The sequence below is a fragment of the Notothenia rossii genome (genome assembly GCF_949606895.1).
Source record: "Notothenia rossii genome assembly, chromosome: 11".
NCBI classification, from domain to species: Eukaryota; Metazoa; Chordata; class Actinopteri; order Perciformes; family Nototheniidae; genus Notothenia; species Notothenia rossii.
The window spans coordinates 38,425,113-38,444,880 of NC_136910.1; the positions used below are offsets into that span (position 1 = coordinate 38,425,113).

The following is a 19,768-nucleotide window of genomic DNA, read 5'->3' on the forward strand; positions in this document are numbered from 1 at the left end:
TTTCATGACAATCTATATTGTTGATGATTTTTTTCAGTGAATAAGTTAGAGCCTTGACCTGCTGCTGACAGTGCTTGATAAAAAGTCAGGAAAGCACCAACGTTAGGATTCATCCTCTGAAAACCACGAATGTCTGTACCGAATTTCGTGGCAACACATCCAATTGTTGTTTAGAAATTGCACAAAAGTAAACATTTTAACAACACCATGATGCTAAAGGTAAATGTTGGGATCATAACAGTCATAAAGTTCTTCCTCTGGGGACCATGAATGTCTCAACTGAATTTCATGACAAACAATGAAATCTTTAAAGATGTTATTTGAGAGATATGTAACAAATGTTAACTTGTGTCAAGATGTTAAATTCCAGAACAAAAATAATACGTCACGGTGTTGCTAGACAAAGTAAGGCGATCACCAAAGAGAGTTGTAGTATGGGGACAATGATTGTCTGTTTTAAAATGTGTGCCAGTCCATGTTGCAGATGTGGACATGTTTGAACGTATAACTTACTATATGCTGGTGGCACTAAAAGGGAAAAGAAGGGGATCAAAGTAACAATCAAGAATCATCCTCAGGGTACAATGAACGACTATCACATTTCATGGCAATACATCCATTAGTTGTTAAAACATTTCACTAAAAGTAAAGCTGCCAATCAAACAGTTTTGTTGGAGGAAAAGTCAAACGATCATAAAAACGTGCAGGCTTCTCCCTCCATGAATGTGTGTACCAAATTTCCTAACAATCGACCCAGTAGTTGTTGACATATTGCATTTCATTTTGGACCCACAATGTTGACAACATGTACTCCAGCTGTATTTCTCCTAAAACATCAGATTCATCCACTTTGTATGTCTTTAAGGAGTGTGTGGTCTTTTAGAAGACAAGAGAGGAAAGTTAATTGTATAAATAAATAAGTAGAGATGTTGAAAACGTTGGTGGGAAGATTACTTGTTCCTTTAGACAAATGCAATCTGAGACACGGATAGATAAATCCACTTTGGCCTGTGTTAACTCTTATTGCTGGATTTCGTTCAAGTACACTCTGTGACTTGGGGTGCAGCCAAAGCTCAGCCCAGCTCTCATATCTCATGTTGCAACTAATGGCTTCTGGCCCAGCTCTGCTCAGCCGCAGGCCCCGAACGCACACAGGGAGAGGGAGGCTCACTGTGGACAAAAGGGTTCAATCTGGTGTTAGCCATGTTTAAAACTTCTGCTTTAGTCTAATGCCTTCTGTTTTTCATTTTCTATTGCATCTAATCTGCAAGACTTTCTTTACAATGAGCTGGTATTTTCCCAGACATTCCACTTCACCATGGCTTGTCCTTAAAGCTGCTTTAAGACATGTAAGACAGAAGTTATAATTCAAGTCTTTCAGATGCTTTATTTAGTATGAGGAACTGACCAGCAGTGAAAACATCCCTGATGATTATGCAACTGAAAACTGAGTTTCCCTCTCCGTGGGACTATAAAGTTAATCTTTATCTTGAACTTTACAAACTGCCGTATTTGCCCTGTAACTGGCCAGGAGATCATGTGACATATTCACTGTTGTAAAATGTTCCCCTGTGTTGACAAAGTCCTTTCAGCAAAGTCATACACACCTCGTAACATAACACACAAGTAAAAGTGTGTGTTTGTGGGTGGCGTCTGTTTGAGTGTGGGCGAGTACACAATGTGGAGATTGTGGAATACCAATAACAGAATATTATTTGGAGAATTCGTGGAATTGCTCATGTTGCAACAATAAAAAACAGTGCACTGGATGTGGAACTCAAGCGGCCGTGATGAAATGCTCAGTTTGAAATAGAACCCCTGACATGAAAAGCTTCTTGAGAAACTCGTTGTGTGGCAAAAAAAACAAAGGGCAAGTTGATTAAAACCTTCTTCAATGTCTGTATAGTTACAGTGAAATGAGAGGATGATGATGGATGACTGCATGATATTGTGGTTATTGTGTGAGGCGGCTAAATGGTGGGTGTACTTAGGACCTGCGTATACACAGAATTTAGCTGTGTCATCAAACGCTCCTTCTCAAAGTGACTGCAGATCATTGTCAGTTTATATAATTTATATGCTTTGTGAATGTGCTTATGTAAGTTAAGATGTATTATTATAAAATGACTTCATTTAGGCCTATGAACAGGATGTAAATACTGCTGTTTGTTTTGGGGTGTGGACTCAAGGTGCTGCAGAAAATAAGGAAAACAGGGTTACACAAAGATTTGGTCTAAAATCGAACTTAAAATTGAATTGTTATGTAGCAGGATGAGAGTCCTAATCTTTTGTAAAGCATATTCTCCTCGTTTGGCTCTTGTGAGCATATCACCACCAGGGGGCACCCTATAAAAGGGGAGAGGTTTCTAGCTGGCTGTCTCTTGTTTGTTGGTACACAGACCCGCCCCACTTGCGTGTTTGCCGTGTTTGCTTCCGCCACCGGTGCAGGTATGTTGCAGTAGCATTGCTCGCTTCAGGAAAGGTTCTGCAATTTGCCAGCGTATTGATACTTAACGGCCCGTCTACACTACAGGCATCAAAACATCTTGAAGCTGGGCGTATCGGAAGCTTGGCGATTTTTTGCGAGCAACGCGACCAACAACCAATCACATGAATCTTCCACCCCCGACATACAAAGCAATAGCAATGTTAAAACGAAGTAAACTGGATAGAAACTCTCCAAACAGGCGAAAGACCTGCCAGTTTCACCCACTGTCTCTGCCACCTCCCTCCATGCCTGGTTCCTCCGGTTTGTATCCCGGTAAATAGTTCTGGTCGTAAAGAACCGGGTGATTTGCTACCGTAATATCTCGTTTGGAATATGAGGAAATGAACTGTGGCCTGGCTCTCCCAGTTTGCAGGCGGTTTGATTGGCTAGCGCTTGCACTGGCGGGATTTGCATAAACGGGATTTGATTGGCTGATGCCAAGCATCGAGCCTCAAAAGTTGAACATTGTTCAACTTGAACATTGTTCAACTTTTGATGCCGATAGATGCTCGTGATGCTTGCAAAGCCATGCCATGCTCCCCACAATGCAGTTCGGCGAAGATTAAAAATATTCTACGTCACCCCATTCAAGTGAATGGGCGAAGCGTTGAAAGCATTTTTCGATGCCTGTAGTGTAGACGGGCCGTGCTTTGCCTCACCTAGTGGAGGATCCTCCGGGTGCAGCCTGTCAACGCAGCTGTTGAGGTATAACATACAGAGACATGTATAGTGTATGACTCCATGTATTACTGTGTACCATATATTGTTTATGTAAGTAGCTGCGACTACTACTGTGTTCATTGGTTAGCGCTGTACCACATGATTGATGATGTCACTACCTTCTCTCTCTGTCCTCAAGTCTATTGAGATGTGTGCCTATAATAAATAACGCCGTGATGAATGGCTAAACTTGAACTGCTGAGATTATTCACCTTTCTGCTGCAGGAGTGTGCAGGAAACAAAAGGTATAGCCCAAGTCTAAATCTGCTAACAGGTTATGGGCCCAGATGCGATGAATTATTCTACAGTTCGAAGCGCACGTGCGATAACAAGGCGAGAAGATTGCCTGTTAGCACGGTTAGCATAGGAGTACCTAGTTAGCCACGTGTTAAGCTAGTTTAGCATCGGGAGAACCGAGGGAAGCTTAAGCTAACAAGGACCTACGCTAAGCTACTGAAGCTACAAACGCAAAAGCCATGGCGAATAGAACCACGATGAAGAGCAAGTTGCCCATGTTCGAAGGGAAAGCAGGAGATTATGAGCTCTGGGAAGAGGGGATGCTGTGTTGCATGCACGGAGTGGGATTGAAGGAGACCATTCTTCGAGCACCTGCTGGAGAGCTGACCGCGGAACTGAGGGGTGAAGACGACAAGCTCAATGCTGACGCCTATTGTTAGTTAGCGCCGCTACTCGACAATACCAGTTTAGGCCTGATATTCAGAGACACGAAGGACAAGGGCCGAGAAAGTCTCAGAGTATTACGGGAGCACTATATTGGAAAAGGCAGGCCCAGGATCGTCACCTTGTATATAACCATGACTGCGCTGAAGAAAGCTGACAATGAGATGGTGACCGAGTACATTATCCTAGCTGAGCAGATCATTACGGCACTCAGGAGCGCGGGAAAAGCACAGAGTGAGGGACTAATGATGGCGATGGTTATGCAGGGATTACCTGAAGAATACAAGCCGTTCACACTAATGGTGACACACGGTAACAGTGAAGTAACGTTGGGACAGTTCAAGGCGAAGTTGAGGAACTTCGAGGCCTCAGAAGATTCAGCCTCAGACGAGACGAGCGAGAGGGTGCTGAGGGTCCAAGCAGCAACAAAGAGAAAGCCCGTCAAACGATTCATCCCCGATGGCGACGGAGAACGCGTCGGCGCATTTTGGCAATGCGGAGAGAAAGGCCATCGAAAAGATGACTGCAGAAAGAAAGTCTGGTGTAGCTTTTGTAAAAGCAAAGGGCACACAGACAAAGCGTGCACAAAGAAGTGCGCTTGGTGCGCGAGCATGCCAGGTGGTACCGGAGAAGCTGCGGGAAGAGATGACTACACCCTCAAAGTGCAAGCTGAAGGGACCAGCCTACAGAGACAACAGACCCACAGAAAAGGATTGATCGTGGACACGGGAGCGTCGTCACATCATCAACGATAAGACGAAATTCAAGAGCACCTTCAAGCCGGAGAGACACAGCATGGAATTGGCAGATGGGAGGCGCACCTTCGGGGTGGCGCAAGGCAGAGATGTGTCTGATAGACAGCGAGGGACGACAGTGTAAAGTGACACTGAAGAACGCACTATACATCCCATCGTACCCCCAAGAACTCTTTTCTGTGAAGTCTGCTACAGCTAACGGAGCCAAGGTGTTCTTCGACCAAGGTAAAGATGCTCTGATGTTACCGGATGGTACCAGGTTTGACATTTATGTATGTAAGAAAATGTACTATTTGCAAACAGTGTGATGTTGAAGATAAGTGTCATGTTAGCCATGATATCCAAACGTGGCATGAGATTATGGGTCACTGTAATTATGAGGATGTTTTAAAGCTGCAGGACGTAACTGTAGGTATGCATATTAAGGGTACAAAGTGTAAGCCTGATAAAGATTGTACAGTATGCATAGAGGGAAAGTTTACCCAAACGAGAAAAAGAGATCCGACCGATAAAGCAAACACACCACTTGAGTTGGTGAACACTGATCTAGCTGGTCCAGCTAATAACAAGTCCATAAATGGCTTCAAGTATATGCACTCATTTACAGATGTGTGTACAGGGGCAGTGTTTGTTTATTTCCTGAAAGCGAAGAGTGACACAGTTCAAGCCACTGAGAAGTATCTGGCAGATGTAGCTCCCTATGGGACTGTGAAATGCATTGGATCAGATAATGGGACTGAGTTCACTAGTAAGGAGTTTCAGACACTATTGAGAAAGAACAAGATCAGACATGAGACGTCTTGTCCTTATTCCCCACATCAAAATGGGGCAGCTGAAAGAGAAGGGCGCACTCTTTTTTAAATGGCCAGGTGTATGCTTATTGACATTGATCTGCCTAAAAACCTGTGGCACTATGCCATTCAGGAAGCAGCTCATACCAGAAACCGGTGTTTTAATAAGCACACGGGCACTACGCCATATTCAGCACTGACAGGGAAAAAGTGTAACTTAGCTAGGATGCATAAGTTTGGAGCAGTGTGCTATGCGTACCAGCAGGACAGGGGAAAATTAGACACTAGGTGTGAGAAAGGACGTTTTGTAGGGCATGACAAGGGAAGCCCCGCCTATATAGTTTATTACCCCGACAAAGAGAAGGTGCAGAAGCACAGACTATAGTGAAGTTTATCACCAGCACAACTTGTGATAGCGAGACTCAGACACAGTGGCTAGAACAGGATTCGGAGGAAGACTGTGAAGAGGGAGTAAAGGCCCCACAGCCTAGTGTACTGAGCAAAGATGTAAAAACTAACGCTCCACAGTCAGCACCAGAGGATGATGGCGAACAGCACCCTAGGGTGGCGTCACATGCCTCAGACAGTGGGAGATATCCCATTAGGGAGCACAAACCCCCAGAGTACTTGAGAGATTATACTCAGGAAGGTAGTGATGAAGATGATAAAACACTCAATAGTATAGATTATTGTTACAGAGCAGTTTGTGGTGTACCTCTGACCTTTAAAGAGGCCATGACATCGACTGAGTCAGAAAACTGGGGAAAAGCGATGGATGAGGAAATTAAGTCTCTCGAAGACAATCAGACTTTTAACCTGACAAAATTGCCAGAGGGCAGGAAAACAGTGGGAGGTAAACTGGTCTATTCAGTTAAGGGAGACGTTGACGGACACGACAAGTACAAAGCTAGGTTCGTAGCGAAAGGATACAGTCAGAGGGCGGGGATAGATTACGGGGAGACATTCTCACCTACAGCCAACCTGACAAGTGTGTATTAATGCAGAAGGCAGCCCAAGAGGATTTGATTTTACACCAGATGGATGTAAAGACAGCCTACCTGCATGCACCCATCAATCACGACATTTACATGGAATAACCTGAGGGTTATGTAAAGGAGGGAGAAAAGCTAGTGTGTAAACTAGAGAAGTCAATTTACGGCCTGAAGCATGAAGCGTTATCGATAGGAAAGCCTGATCGGTATGTGCGCTGTACGGCGATCTATTTAGTCAATCCACCTCATTACTTTTATTGATATTAACGCTGTATTTGTATTTATTCATAAACCTAGGGCCAATCCAATGGTTAAGTGACATCTGCTGTTTTGCTTCACCGGAGAAAGTATGTTTATCGGCAGTAACGTCACAACTGCTGTTGATCCTGCCTAGATGTTTGGGCTACTGCTACCACATTGTTGCTTCTGATTGCTGCTTCTGGCCAGCTTTGCGTCGCCTACTGCGGAGGCTCGCTCACCAGTTAAAGTGCTGCTTTAACTGCACGCCTTCCTGTTGCCTTGCTTGGGCCGACACTCGAAGTGTGGAAGTCACTGAACTCTGGGGCTAACTCCCTCTATAACTTGTCCTTACTTTGGCCAACTTGATTTAAAGTAGTTTGTTTATTTTATTCTAGTTAATTGTTTATTTTAGTTAATTGAACCTTTTCTCTTGTGATTTTTTTTATTCTTAAATGTTTACACACGTTATCATCTGCTTATGAGAACATATTTGATATTGTGTTTGTTTATTACTTTGACGTATTTAGCCCCCATTTAACTGCGTTTCCCTACTTAGTTGCTGAAGGTGGTGGTGCTGGTGTCCAAGGTGGTGGTTTTCCTCTTCTTTTATGTGTAATGTGCTCCCCCGGGATTTGATTTCCTGCACGTATGACTGGGGTGATTTAAGTTTGGTTTGTTTGGGGATCCTTCCACTCACTCGTCGACCCTATCCCCCCACTGGTAAACCTCAGCCCCTAATTCATTTTTCCCCTTTGTGCTACAGCCCTGTGCGACTGTTTTGAACTGCATTTTAACTATTGGCTTATGCTAAATAAAATTGTATATTTTTGCTAAATTGAAACCACGTCTCCTGCTCCATTAGTATTCAAACATATGTGTCCTCTCTATAACTGAAAAAAGTGTTAATATGTCCTTGGGTGAAACTCCCAAGGTGGGGTTGTCGGAATTGTGAATGGTGTAATCAAACCAACTTTAACAAATGCATTCACCTATCCTCCCCTCTGCGGCTACTGCCACACTTACTTTCATTTCATTTCAAACCTTTATTTATCCAGGTGTATCCCATTGAGATCATTGATCTCTTTTTCAAGGCAGACCTGCTCAAGTAGGTTCCACATGAAACATAAACAGAACAACAAAAAGGACATCATACAGCATAATTACAGGGATTTACAATTTACATAACTATCCACATGAACAGGTCAGAGTTCCCGTTAGCCGGTAATTACCGGACTACGACCGGTAAAATATGCTGAAGACCGGCAAATCTAAATCTCTCCGGTCAAAGTGTCCGTTCAAAATAATTTCCGTTTAGCGCAATACCGCATCAGTTGCGCAATTTGCGCCGTTTATGTGACAGACAAGAATAGTCCATTCTAATGTCTAACACTTAATGTGGAGAAAGATGTCCTTTATGGGTTGATTGTGCGTTGATCTGTTGGTAATGCCTCGGGGTTCCGGGGGGCATGTAAACAAATGCATAATGCTGCGCTATACTTTGTGGCTAGAACTAGCTAGATCTGATCGATATGGACATGAACGTGAGTAAAGTCTAATCTGGCGGGAGAGAGAGATGCTGCTGACGAGTCGACAGCAGCTCTGCATAATCACCTGCAGCGGTGAGCGGAACAAAACACACACTTCAGGTTAGAATATCACACATAGCTATTTTAATTACCTCTCAAACTACCGTAACTAGTTATAGATACATTTAGTTTGACTGTCGGGTCACTCATTATTGATCTGCGAGCTGCATGATACTGACGGGCTGTTAGGAGAGGGAGAGAGCGCTCCGTTTATTATTCCCGTGTTATTATAAATTACTGTACACTTTTGAATAGTTAATCTACTATTATTAGTTTGTTTAATATTGAATCATATCAATTTGTTTTAAAGCACAATAAATAACAAAGAAGACCTTTGACCGGCACTTTTCTCATTTTGTCCGGAAGATTTAAACTTTAATGGACATGTTGACCGGCGAAAAAATATTCTAACGGGAACTCTGAAACAGGTACCAACAGCTTCCGATTGAGTAGCATCCAACAGAGCTTTAAAAATATTTAGTGGCACCAGATTGCTCAGTTTCCATTTCAATTGCAGACTATTCCAAGACAGTGGAGCTGCGCATTTACATGCCATCTTCCCTAAGACAGTCCTAGCAGTTGGCACATTTTAATAAAAACACAGCATGCGATCTCAGGCAGTAGCCACTTACAATTCGCCGTGAGATCAGGGAGCAGATGTAGGATGGAAGTTTCCCTAACATGGCTTTGTGTATATAAAAATGTACCAGTGACTGAGCCTCCGTACAGTTAGCGAAGGCAAACCAGCCCTAGCACACAGGGTACAGTGATGGGTTAATGCTTTAAAGTTTGTCACAAATCTCAGTGCACTGTGATACGCAGCATCTAACTTGACCAGGCAATTGGCGGGTGCATTCATATAAATCAAATCACCATAGTCCAGCACAGGTAAAAAGGTCACAGTGACTAGCCTTTTCCTGGCTTCAAGCCAGAAACAGGACTTGTCCCTGAAGAAACCTAGCCTAACCCTCAGTGTTTTAAGCAGGTTATTGACATGACGTTTAAAAGTGAGACAATCATCAAGCCAGATACCAAGGTATTTGTAACAGGTAACCACTTCAAGTTTTATTCCTTGCGTAGTTACAATATCTACAACAGGCTCTGGTGTCTTTTTAGCTTTTGAAAAGAGCATTACCTTGGTTTTTATCAACATTTAAAAGAAGCTTTAGTTCAGAGAGCTGAGTCTGAATAATGTTAAAAACAGCTTACAATTCAACAACAGCCTCGTTAATGCAGGGACCTGCACAATACATAACGGTATCGTCCGCATAAAATTGTAAGGTTGCTCCATCGACATTTTCACCTAAACTATTGATGTAGATGGAGAATAAAAGAGGACCTAAAACAGAACCTTGAGGAACACCATTAGTAATGTTTAACCACTCAGAAGACAGCCCATCAAAATGAAAATATTGGGACCTTTCAGAGAGGTAGTTCACAAACCACCCCACTGCATGGCTGGATATGCCAATACTGACCAGCCTCTGCTTCAAAATGCGATGATCGACGCTATCAAACGCTTTGGACAGGTCAATAAATAGAGCTGCACAACTCTGCTTATTATCTAAAATACTCGCCACATCATTCACCACTTTCATTGTTGCAGTGATGGTGCTATGTTGCTTTCTGAAGCCTGACTGATGTTTAGATAGGATGTCATTTGTACATAAAAACACCTTTACCTGCTCACTCGGCGTTCAAGAACCTTAGCCAGAACTGATCATTTAGAGATGGGCCTATAATTATTTAATAAGGTGGCCTCCCCACCTTTTAGTAGAGGCAAGACATACGCTGACTTCCACAATTTTGGAATTGTGTTAGTGCTGAGGGAGAGGTTAAAAAGAGTAGTGAGAGGTGGAGCAATAAAATCTGCAGCTATCTTTAAAAAAAAAAGGTTATACATTGTCCGGGCAAGCCGGTTTCTTAAGATCTAACTTAGTTAAAGCTTCACGAACAACATCAACAGTAAAAGGAGTAAAACTAAAAGGGTTTTCCAAAACATGTTTTTCAGAGTCACAGACTGTGGTGTTCACAGCAGCAGAGTTAGTGACAGAATCAAACAGAGACCCACAGGACACAAAATGCTTATTAAAACAATTTAACATAGTGGCATTGTCCGATATAGTGCCAGATGCTGTGGTAACGCACGGAGGTAGCTCATTACGGATATCACCGGTGGATATCGATTTTATGGCTTTCCAACATTTTCCAGGATTATTCAAGTTCTTTGTGGTAACTGACAGATAATACTTAGACTTAGCACTTTTTATTTGTGATGTGAAGCTGTTTCTTAGCTGCCTAAAGCGTAGCCATTCTACCTCTGAGCCTGATTTCCTAGCCTTTGCCCACGCCTTGTTTCTCTCATGTAGGAGACTAGATAATTCAGCAGAAAACCAAGGATCCTCTCGTCCCTTCACTCTAAATCACTGGTTCTCAACGGGGGCGGTACCGCCCCCCAGGGGGCGTTCAGAGAACATCGGGGGGCGCTGGATGCAATATTTTTGAAAGGGGGGCGTTGAGGTGTTCTTGGGGGGCGTTCACGCATAATGTATTTTTGTCATGAAAAACGCTGGCCACAGCATCTTTTCCTGTACAAAAAGCAGCTGTCAGCATCTTTTGTTGCTATAGGAAACCACAACTCTGCTTGCGATTGGTCAGCTGTCAACAGTGTTATTACGGGTACGTTCGTAAATGCACGAACGGTCAGTCCGCTCGGACAACCCGTCTGTTCCGCCAGAGCACCCAACTGTGAGCGCTCAGAGCGCAGCGCTCTGGACTGTGGAACGGGGACGCTCGGAGCGCTCTGAGCGCATTTACGAACGTACCCTACAAAAAGCAGCCGGGAGCGGACCGGAAGTCGTAGTAATTTTGGGATCGCGACTGTTAATAATCTGTGTCACTTTGTTACATTTTGATATGTTTTGATATGACAAATTCCACTGACAGATTCAAACTAAGTGGTCAGTTTATGAAAATAATACCCGTTTCTATGTCTGCTACGACATTGAAGAGCTGGCTAGCCAGGCTGCTCCACGCACAGAGCTCTGTTTGTTCAAAATTACAACAACTTCCGGTCAGCTCCCGGCACGATGTCTCGTCATGTCACCAGCTAGCCCTCTAGCGTTTGCCGCCATATCGTGACACTACCCCCCCCCCCCCTAAATATTAGCATCATAAAACAACAAAAATCATATCACATCAGCAAAATGGCCGCGAAAAAGATAAAATGCAGACAGTACTCTATTGAATATCTTAGCTATGGCTTCATACCGTCTCCTACCAATGCACAACTCCCAATGTTTTTACTTTGCGAACATGTATTTTCAAATGAGGGAATGAAACCCTCACGTTTAAAGGAGCACCTTACCAAGATCCAGCCGGATAAGGCAGATAAGGAGCGTCCGTTCTTCCAGGCCCTCAAAGAGAAACATGGTAGGAGCACCATCAGCAGTCTCTTCGCTAGGAAGACCACCCAGACTGACAGCGGGCTAATAGCGTCATATAACATCTCCTTGCTGATAGCCAAATGTGGGCAGCCATTCACAATCGAAGAGAAGTTGGTACTCCCTGCCATCAAAGAGGTCATATCTACTGTGATGGAGCGTGATCCCACACAGGTGCTGAAATCCATCCCACTCAGTAAGGACACCGTAGCACGCAGGATTGATGAAATGGGCGCTGATACAGAGGAGCAGCTGTGTGCCATCCTGCGGGAAACTCCATTCCGCCTTCAGCTGGATGAGACAACCACTTCTGACAACAATGTTCTGTTGATGGCCTATGTCCGCTATAGCACCTCCAACAGTCAGGAGATGGCTGAGGAATTTTTATTTTCCAAATATCTTGTCACAGACACCAAGGGCCAGACCATTTTTAATGCACTGGATGCTTATCTACAGGAGAAGTCAATCCCGATCAACAACATCCTCGCATGTGCTACTGACGGTGCCCCTTCCATGGTTGGCAGGTACCGTGGCTTCACCCCTCTGCTGAAGGAGCAGGTCCCGCATGTCCTCACAGTCCACTGTGTCTTGCACCGCCACAACCTTGTGGCCAAATCTAAAAGCCCACCTCTCCACGACTCTCTCAATGTTGCAGTAAAGGCAATAAACAAAATAAAAGCCCACGCCCTGAATAACAGATTGTTCCGACAGCTGTGTCAGGAAAATGATGAGACCTTTGAGCGTCTTCTTCTCCACACTGATGTCCGCTGGCTCTCAAAAGGAAACTGCCTTGCTCTTTTTGTGAGCTGTTTGACAGCATCGTGGAGTTCCTGGAGGAGGTGGATGCAGCTCTCGGGGAACAGGTGTCATCCAGCCGCTGCGACATCATGTACCTCGCAGACTTCTTTGGCAAAATGAATGAAGTCACGCTGAAGCTCCAAGGAAAAGGAGTTACTCTGATCCAGAGCAAGTTGGTCATCCACAGTCTCACCTCCAGGCTGGATCTATACCGGCAGAGCATAGGCAGGAGGCAGTTTGCTCATTTCCCGCTGTTGACCAAGGTGATCTAGCCTAGGCTACTAAATAATGATAATAATAAATATCACATGTAATAAATGTAGGCTACTCTATGCAACACTATATTTGTGTTCCTGGTTAGTATAAATAACTTATGTTCTGAATGTATTATGAGAATAAAGAAACATCAATTAGTAAACTAATTCGCAATAAAATAACCAGTTTAAAATCGGATGGTAACATTCTGCACCGATAACAATTTCCTGGTTATACTCATTGCAGGTGTCTGAGGCTCTTACCGATGAGCGCCTCCTCATTTACACAGACCACCTGAGGATGGTGAATGCCGACTTGAAGATCCGCTTCAGAGATCTTTTGGACCTCAATGTTCCCACCTGGGTGGTGCAGCCCTTTCAGGCGGACGTGGCGGAATGCGAGCCAGCAATACAGGAGCATCTCATCGAAATCCAGAGTGACGATGAGGCCCAGGCTATTTTCCGCACCTCTGGCTGGGGCAACATGTGGGTCAAATACTCTCAGGGTTACCCGGCTCTCTGGGAGAAAGCGAGGCTGCTTCTTCTGGCTTTCCCAACCACATACCTCGTGGAGCAGGGATTCAGCCAGGTCCTCCACATGCAGTCCAAGTACCGCAATCGCTTGAACTTGACGGCCTAAGGTGCACTGCGACTGAAACTAAGTTCTCTGCAACCCGCAGTGAAGAAACTGGCGGAGAACCACCAAGCGCAGGGCTCACACTAACCTTCCCCCCCCCGCAATTTGGCGAAATGCAACACCTTTCCGACCTGTTAGTTCTGTAGGCCTAATGTACAGTTTTGTAGCCTACTGTTTGTTCTGCACTGGACATGTGTGAAATTGCTGCTGTTCCGTAGCAGTCTGTTTGTATTCTCTGCTCTTGTCTGAGTTTGTTTAACACTCATAAATATCATTTTTATTCACATTCACATGGCTTTTCTGCTCTCTGGTAAACTAATGATAATGATATTCCAACTGCCCAGTTAAATCCAATCTATTATTTGGCATTCAGTGACATGCTTTTTAAATGATATAACACAGAATATTAGTCAACATTAATATTCAGGGAAGAAAATAAGTCTACTTTTTTTGATGGGGGGCGGTAAGAGACCTGGATAATGGACAGGGGGGCGCTGGCCCAAAAAAGGTTGAGAACCCCTGCTCTAAATGTAAGCAGGGGTGCATGTCTATCTATAATTTCCATAAAACCAACATAAAAATAAGACCATGCAGTTTCTATATCAGCACACAGATCGATTTGACCCCAATCAGATCATGTACAAAACCCTGCTCCGCAAAATGTTTTTTGTCTCTCTTACTGATAATGCGAGGTTTACCCTTTTGGACTTTAGTGTCCCTAACTGTGGCTACAACACAGTGATCACTCAGATCATTTGCAAATACTCCCACAGATGAGTATTTATGGGGAACATTAGTTAAAATGAGATCAATTAAGCAGGATTTATTTGGGGACTTAATGTTAGGGCGAGTAGGACTGTCTATAATCTGAGTAACATTCAGAGAGATACAAAGGTTTTTAAAATCCTCTGACACAGAAGTTAGCCAGTCCCAATTAAAATCACCAAGCAGCACTATTTCCTTGTATTCAAGTTGAGATAAAAGTTTTGCCAATGAAGATAAAGAGTCCTTGACAGCTGAGGGGGGTCTGTAACAGCCCAACACCATGACCTGTTGCCCCTTTGCTACTCGATATTTAAGGCTAAAAATTCTAGTTGTTTACTAATAGATTTAGAAACCATTTTGGTTACACAAAACTTATTTTTCACATAAATGGCAACGCCACCACCTTTTTTAGGACAGTCGGTACGATATACGCTATAACCATTAAAGTAGTTGTCAGAGGCCAAAATAGATTTATCTAGCCACGTTTCTGATAAGACAATGACATCAGCATCAGTCGACCTCGCCCAAATGCGGACAAAATCTAACTTAGGTAACAGACTGCGCACATTTAAGTGAATGAATCCCAACCCAGATCTAGAATTAAAATCAGCAGGAGTAGCTATCTGACTACTACTGCTACTGGGCGGTCCAGGGTTTAGTTGTACATTCCCTGATAGTAATAGTAAAAAAAAAGCAAGCACCTTTTCCTCCTAACCGACACACATATATTGTCATCTGGTTTAAAGTCACCAGCAAACTCCGCGAAAGTGAGATTAGAGCTCAAGAAGCAGTCCTGAAGAACTATCATAGTAGGCAAGTGAGAAAGACAAACATTTGTCGAACTGAATGTCTGTGACAAGGCAACCAGTACCCTTTTTAAATCAAGCAGCAGAAATATCTTCTTTGTTCCCTATAAATTCCTCTCACATTTTGACTGATGCTTACCCACAATGCAACTAACCCACTCATAGTTGGAGTTCCAGGTCTGTTATGATAGTAACTGCTAGCCACGAGCAGAAAAGACGAGCTACAGGGGTCCAGTGAGCTTTTATCTAACTCCATTACCGATCAACACACGCTGACTCAAGCGCCATCACTCAGGGCTGTTTATCAGATTCCATGCTGGTCCTTATAGTCTGGAACCTCTCACTTCATTTGGATTTCTAAAATGCAATGTTTCCGGCAAATGTACATAGTACTGCTGCAAACTAGAGAATGTGACTAATAGCGCAGAGCGGCAGACATTTATAGATTTCTCTTTGCGGGGATGAGTTGTGTTGGAGGAACATCAGAACAGTATGTCTTTGCTCTAATGTCTCTTTCTCCATCAGAATTTGAAGACAAAGCCTGGGACCAGGTGAATTGGCGAGCTCATGTGTTATTACCATAGACTGTAGGACGTTATTACCCAGATACTCCCAGTGCATGTTGGTGAGTAACAATGAATATAAACATTACTTAACAACATTTTAGGGAGTTTCATTTTTTAATTGCAATGATCTGCAATTCAGTGTTCTTGATCAAACTTCATTAAGTTTAGTTCAGCAAAAAAATAAACAATAAGACTTGGCCAATGTAGATCTCTCAGATGACCAACAGTCCCCATTCTGCTCTGCAGATCAGTCATTCCTCATCATGATGAGATGTGAACTTTGCCTCTTGCACAATTCAGAGTTAGAATATTGTTGTTTGAAATGGCAAGAAGCAAAGCACATACGGCAATCATTTAAGCTGGGTCTGCTTTGTAGATTTATAAATCTGCAAAACCCACTGGAATTATTGAGACGCAGGTAAACATCAAATTACTCCAATGAATATTTGCAAATAGAAAGAATCCAAATGATATGCTTGTCTGACCCTCTGAAGTGGCTGTATAGCTAATGGAGGGATGGATCCACTCCATTAGCTATATCATCACAATCTGCTTCCCAGACTTCTTCCTAGCTCAGTTTACCTCAAATCCACTGTCATACATTTAGGCCAAGCCTAACTCCAGCCAAACTTGAAATGACCTCCTCAATGAGGCTGGACAGTGATACTTGTTATAAGAAGTGTTATAATAATGCATTCACAAATTTGAAGAACAAGTTGTTTTCGCAAAATGTATGCAAGAAGGATCACAGGAATGAGAAATGATAGCAGAAGATACAGAGTTGTTTATAAGTAAAGTGTGTGTAATCAAACTGCTTAAATAACTACATTTAACTGATTCCCAATCTATATATTTCTATCTTTACAGGTACCTGCAGAGAGGATAAAGAGTGTACAAAGTCAAAGGACAACTGAGGAGGATGAGAGAGGCCGAGGTAAAAGAAGAAATGAAAGAGGATGAAGAGAAGGCTGGGGGAGGAGAAGATCCCTCAGTCAGACACAGGGCAAGGGTCCGGGCTCAGGAGAGTGACACAATCACCCTGTGGTCCCACAGCGAGCGTATTAATGAGCGTCTGAGAGGGATTTAAGCTCCAGAGCTTAAAACAGATCAGGAGCTGATTCTCAGCCTCAGGAAACAGGGCTGGAGTCTGAGCCAGCGGAGATCTCAGGCTCTATGCTAAAGCTGGACATATGTACGTATATTCTTGGTGGTCCTCTGATTCAATCTGATAACTAGTGTGATGCACCCAAGCATGACGTCTTACTTTGGGTGGGTACATTTACACACCATAATACCGTTTAAAGTACCTAACTTGATTATTTCTATTTTCTGCTTCTCTACATTCAGATGGAACATTTTCTTTTCACTGTATTATCATTGTTTATCTGATATTTGTGTCAGAATTCATCTATTTGTCCCGCATTTCATAATTGATCAAATCTGACAATTTAACATCTATCTAATCTAACAAATTCCATCAAACTCAAATAGTAAAACACCAAAATTCTGCTTAAACATTCAAAACATAATTTCAGATGTCTCCCCCCTCTTGCAGTGAGAGTATTACAAAAAGTCTGTCGCAGTTCTTATCATTTATAACTACAGTTGAGCTCATTGCATCCCCCCCCCCCCCGGGAGTATTTGTTCACTGCAAATCAGTGAACACAAATCAGTGCAACACACTGATTTGTGTTCACTCTTTGGCTTTAATCCTTCCTGTGAATGCAGAGTTTCCTTACTATCTGACGCATGCATTCCAGGACAATTTGTTGGAGGCTTCTTCCGCCATAGCTTCAAAAGTTGACTGATGCCAAACACTGCAACGATTGAGAAACACTTAGAGCTTCCCCTTGCAGCAAAGAGCTAAGTCAGCATTGTGTGAACTTGTTTGGCGAGGTATTTGATTTAACGTTCGTTTATACGCAAAAATAACACACTCTAGATTTAAACAATGCTAAGTAGGCAAAAGACTGTAGTGTTCCCTCTTGATCAATAGGGGATAAGTCTTCCAAATCTGAAAATATGTATCTAAAAATGATAATTCTGTCTAATGTTGTTATGACATTTTACTGATTATGTCTTTTAATTTGACTAATTTTAACTTTTGTTATATCAAAAAGACATTTAATAATCTACTCTATAATGACCAGTGAATAGAGGTTTTGTACATAATGAGTCATAATCACTAACAACATGAATTATTATTATTCAAATTATTTAGTTTTGGTAGTTCAAAGCTACAAACCCAACTCTGTGTCATCCTACTGTGTGTGTGTGTGTGTGTGTGTGTGTTCGTGTGTGTGTGTGTGTGTGTGTGTGTGTGTGTGTGTGTGTGGTGTGTAAGTATGTGTGTTAATGTTTTGACCTGTCACACATCGCTGCACCCGCCGTGCTGAGGCAGTAACTGAAACTAGACTTTGAACTCCCCAAAGAGCTGCTGACTGATTGTATGTTCATGCTCATATTGAACGTTTTACTGAACATGGTAAAGGAACATAACAATATTTGCACACAGGTTCAGAAGTTGAATCTACACTTATCCTGCAAAATTTCTTTTTAAAAGAACAGTGAAGTGTCAGCAAAAAATAAATCTTCCTGTATATTTTGCACAACTTAAGATCTTTGATATCAAGGGTTAGATCAACATTAATGCCTTAAAAAACAGAAAGTTGGAAAGTAAATAAATAAGAAGAATCTGAATGTCAGGCTGAACTTTCCATTGGACCTGCTGTGTGAAGGGAGAACAGCCCAAACAGCATTATGTAAACACATTCCCCGCACGCACAGCCGAGCAGCCACAGCTGGCTGGACCTGCGTAAGAGGCCTGGCACTGACTCTGGGTCTGCCATCCGGGTCTGCAGAGCTCTGAAAACTGCTTTGGTTCAGGCCCGTGTCACAGGCACTAACTGCATGGTACTGCTACGGGTGGATTAACATAAGTGCAGGATTGAGGTTGTCCCAGATAACCAGAGACTCAAAACAGACTTTTTGTCCCAAATGAATCCCAAACATTCATGAGACTGTTCAGGGGTTGTCCAAGGTTGTGTACTGGATAAAAAGATGATCCACTTTAAGGCTCATTTTGTTTAAGGGAGAACCCAACTGGTGAAACTGATGCCATAAAGTTAGTGCAATTAATTATTAAAGAGGTCTGGTTATTTAATCTAAAGTGCCATTTCTGTTGGGTTTAGTGTTACTAATAAGGATTGTATTTACGGAGGCTCTCTCACTGCTAACAAACTTATGGAATAGTTCATTTTGATAAATAACCTTTTAGATTGTTTTTAAAGTTATGTTTACTTTATGTCTTCTTTTCCTGGCCAAGAAATAGTCTATATTTAAAAGAAAAACGTCAGTCTGCAAATGTACATTGTAAATATAACGTTTCCTATATTTCAAGCATCTAGGCTAGCGAGTGTTGCATTGATAGATATGTACTTTATTTATCCCAGGTTGGGACATCTTTTATGATATTGTTTAAGATATTGACATTTTGTAAAGATATTGCCATTGAATTTTCTTTTACATTCTATAGCAGTTGGCTGAGTATTCTGCCTGACGGGGTACACTTTCTGAGAAACCGAAATATAAAAAAGGACCTGTTACCAAGAGTGAGTTGAAGCCAAAACCATGCAGTATATGAGACATTATGAACTAGCTGTTCAAGATAATGGCACATTAAGCATATGAAGAGCCAGATATTCCTCTGTGGAGACCAAAACCCGAGCTAAAGAGAGTAAACATTGGTCTTACATTCACCAGATGGCCATTCCCATATACATTTAGCTTTAAATGAATGATCATTTTGCTTCTTAATTACTGGAGATGCAAACAAGCAACTTTGCCATCATGTTCACCATATAAACCTGAAAATATATATGATTTACCCCAATATGTCCACAAAAATGAGTTATTGCAGGTTTAAGGAAGTGAACACGTGATTCAGTGAGAAAGAATAACTTAAATGATTCATAGATGTTTGTTTTGCAGCAGCTTGTATATTAATATGTGCTGGTGTTTGGCTGAGTAAATGAATTCTACTTTGCATATGAATAATATAATTCGCTGTGATGGGGAAATAAGAGCTAGTTACCAAGCTCTTACCTTGGCATGAATATGAGGGAAGGTCATGCACTAACAAGTACAGCCATGCACTGATTAGTGGGTAATGCACTTACTTCAGTAAGTGGAGTAAAGCGCTCCACTGTATAATTGGAATACACTGGATTTGCGTGGCTCGGTCTGC

General features: G+C 42.5%; 1 protein-coding gene and 1 long non-coding RNA gene across 2 annotated transcripts; both read left to right on the plus strand.

The window, feature by feature from the left end:
* Positions 1 to 1,671: 1,671 nt before the first annotated feature.
* Positions 1,672 to 18,866, plus strand: LOC307024507. The gene is made up of 3 exons (XR_013803912.1): positions 1,672 to 2,448; positions 15,482 to 15,581; positions 16,390 to 18,866. It is a non-coding gene; the product is annotated as an uncharacterized lncRNA (long non-coding RNA).
* LOC307024505 (zinc finger BED domain-containing protein 5-like) lies at positions 10,741 to 13,671 on the plus strand. Its single transcript, XM_079658696.1, has 2 exons — positions 10,741 to 12,757; positions 12,996 to 13,671. The coding sequence occupies exons 1-2, from the start codon at positions 12,584 to 12,586 to the stop codon at positions 13,386 to 13,388; spliced, it is 567 nt and encodes a 188-aa protein (XP_079514822.1). The 5' UTR covers positions 10,741 to 12,583; the 3' UTR covers positions 13,389 to 13,671.
* Positions 18,867 to 19,768: the final 902 nt, after the last annotated feature.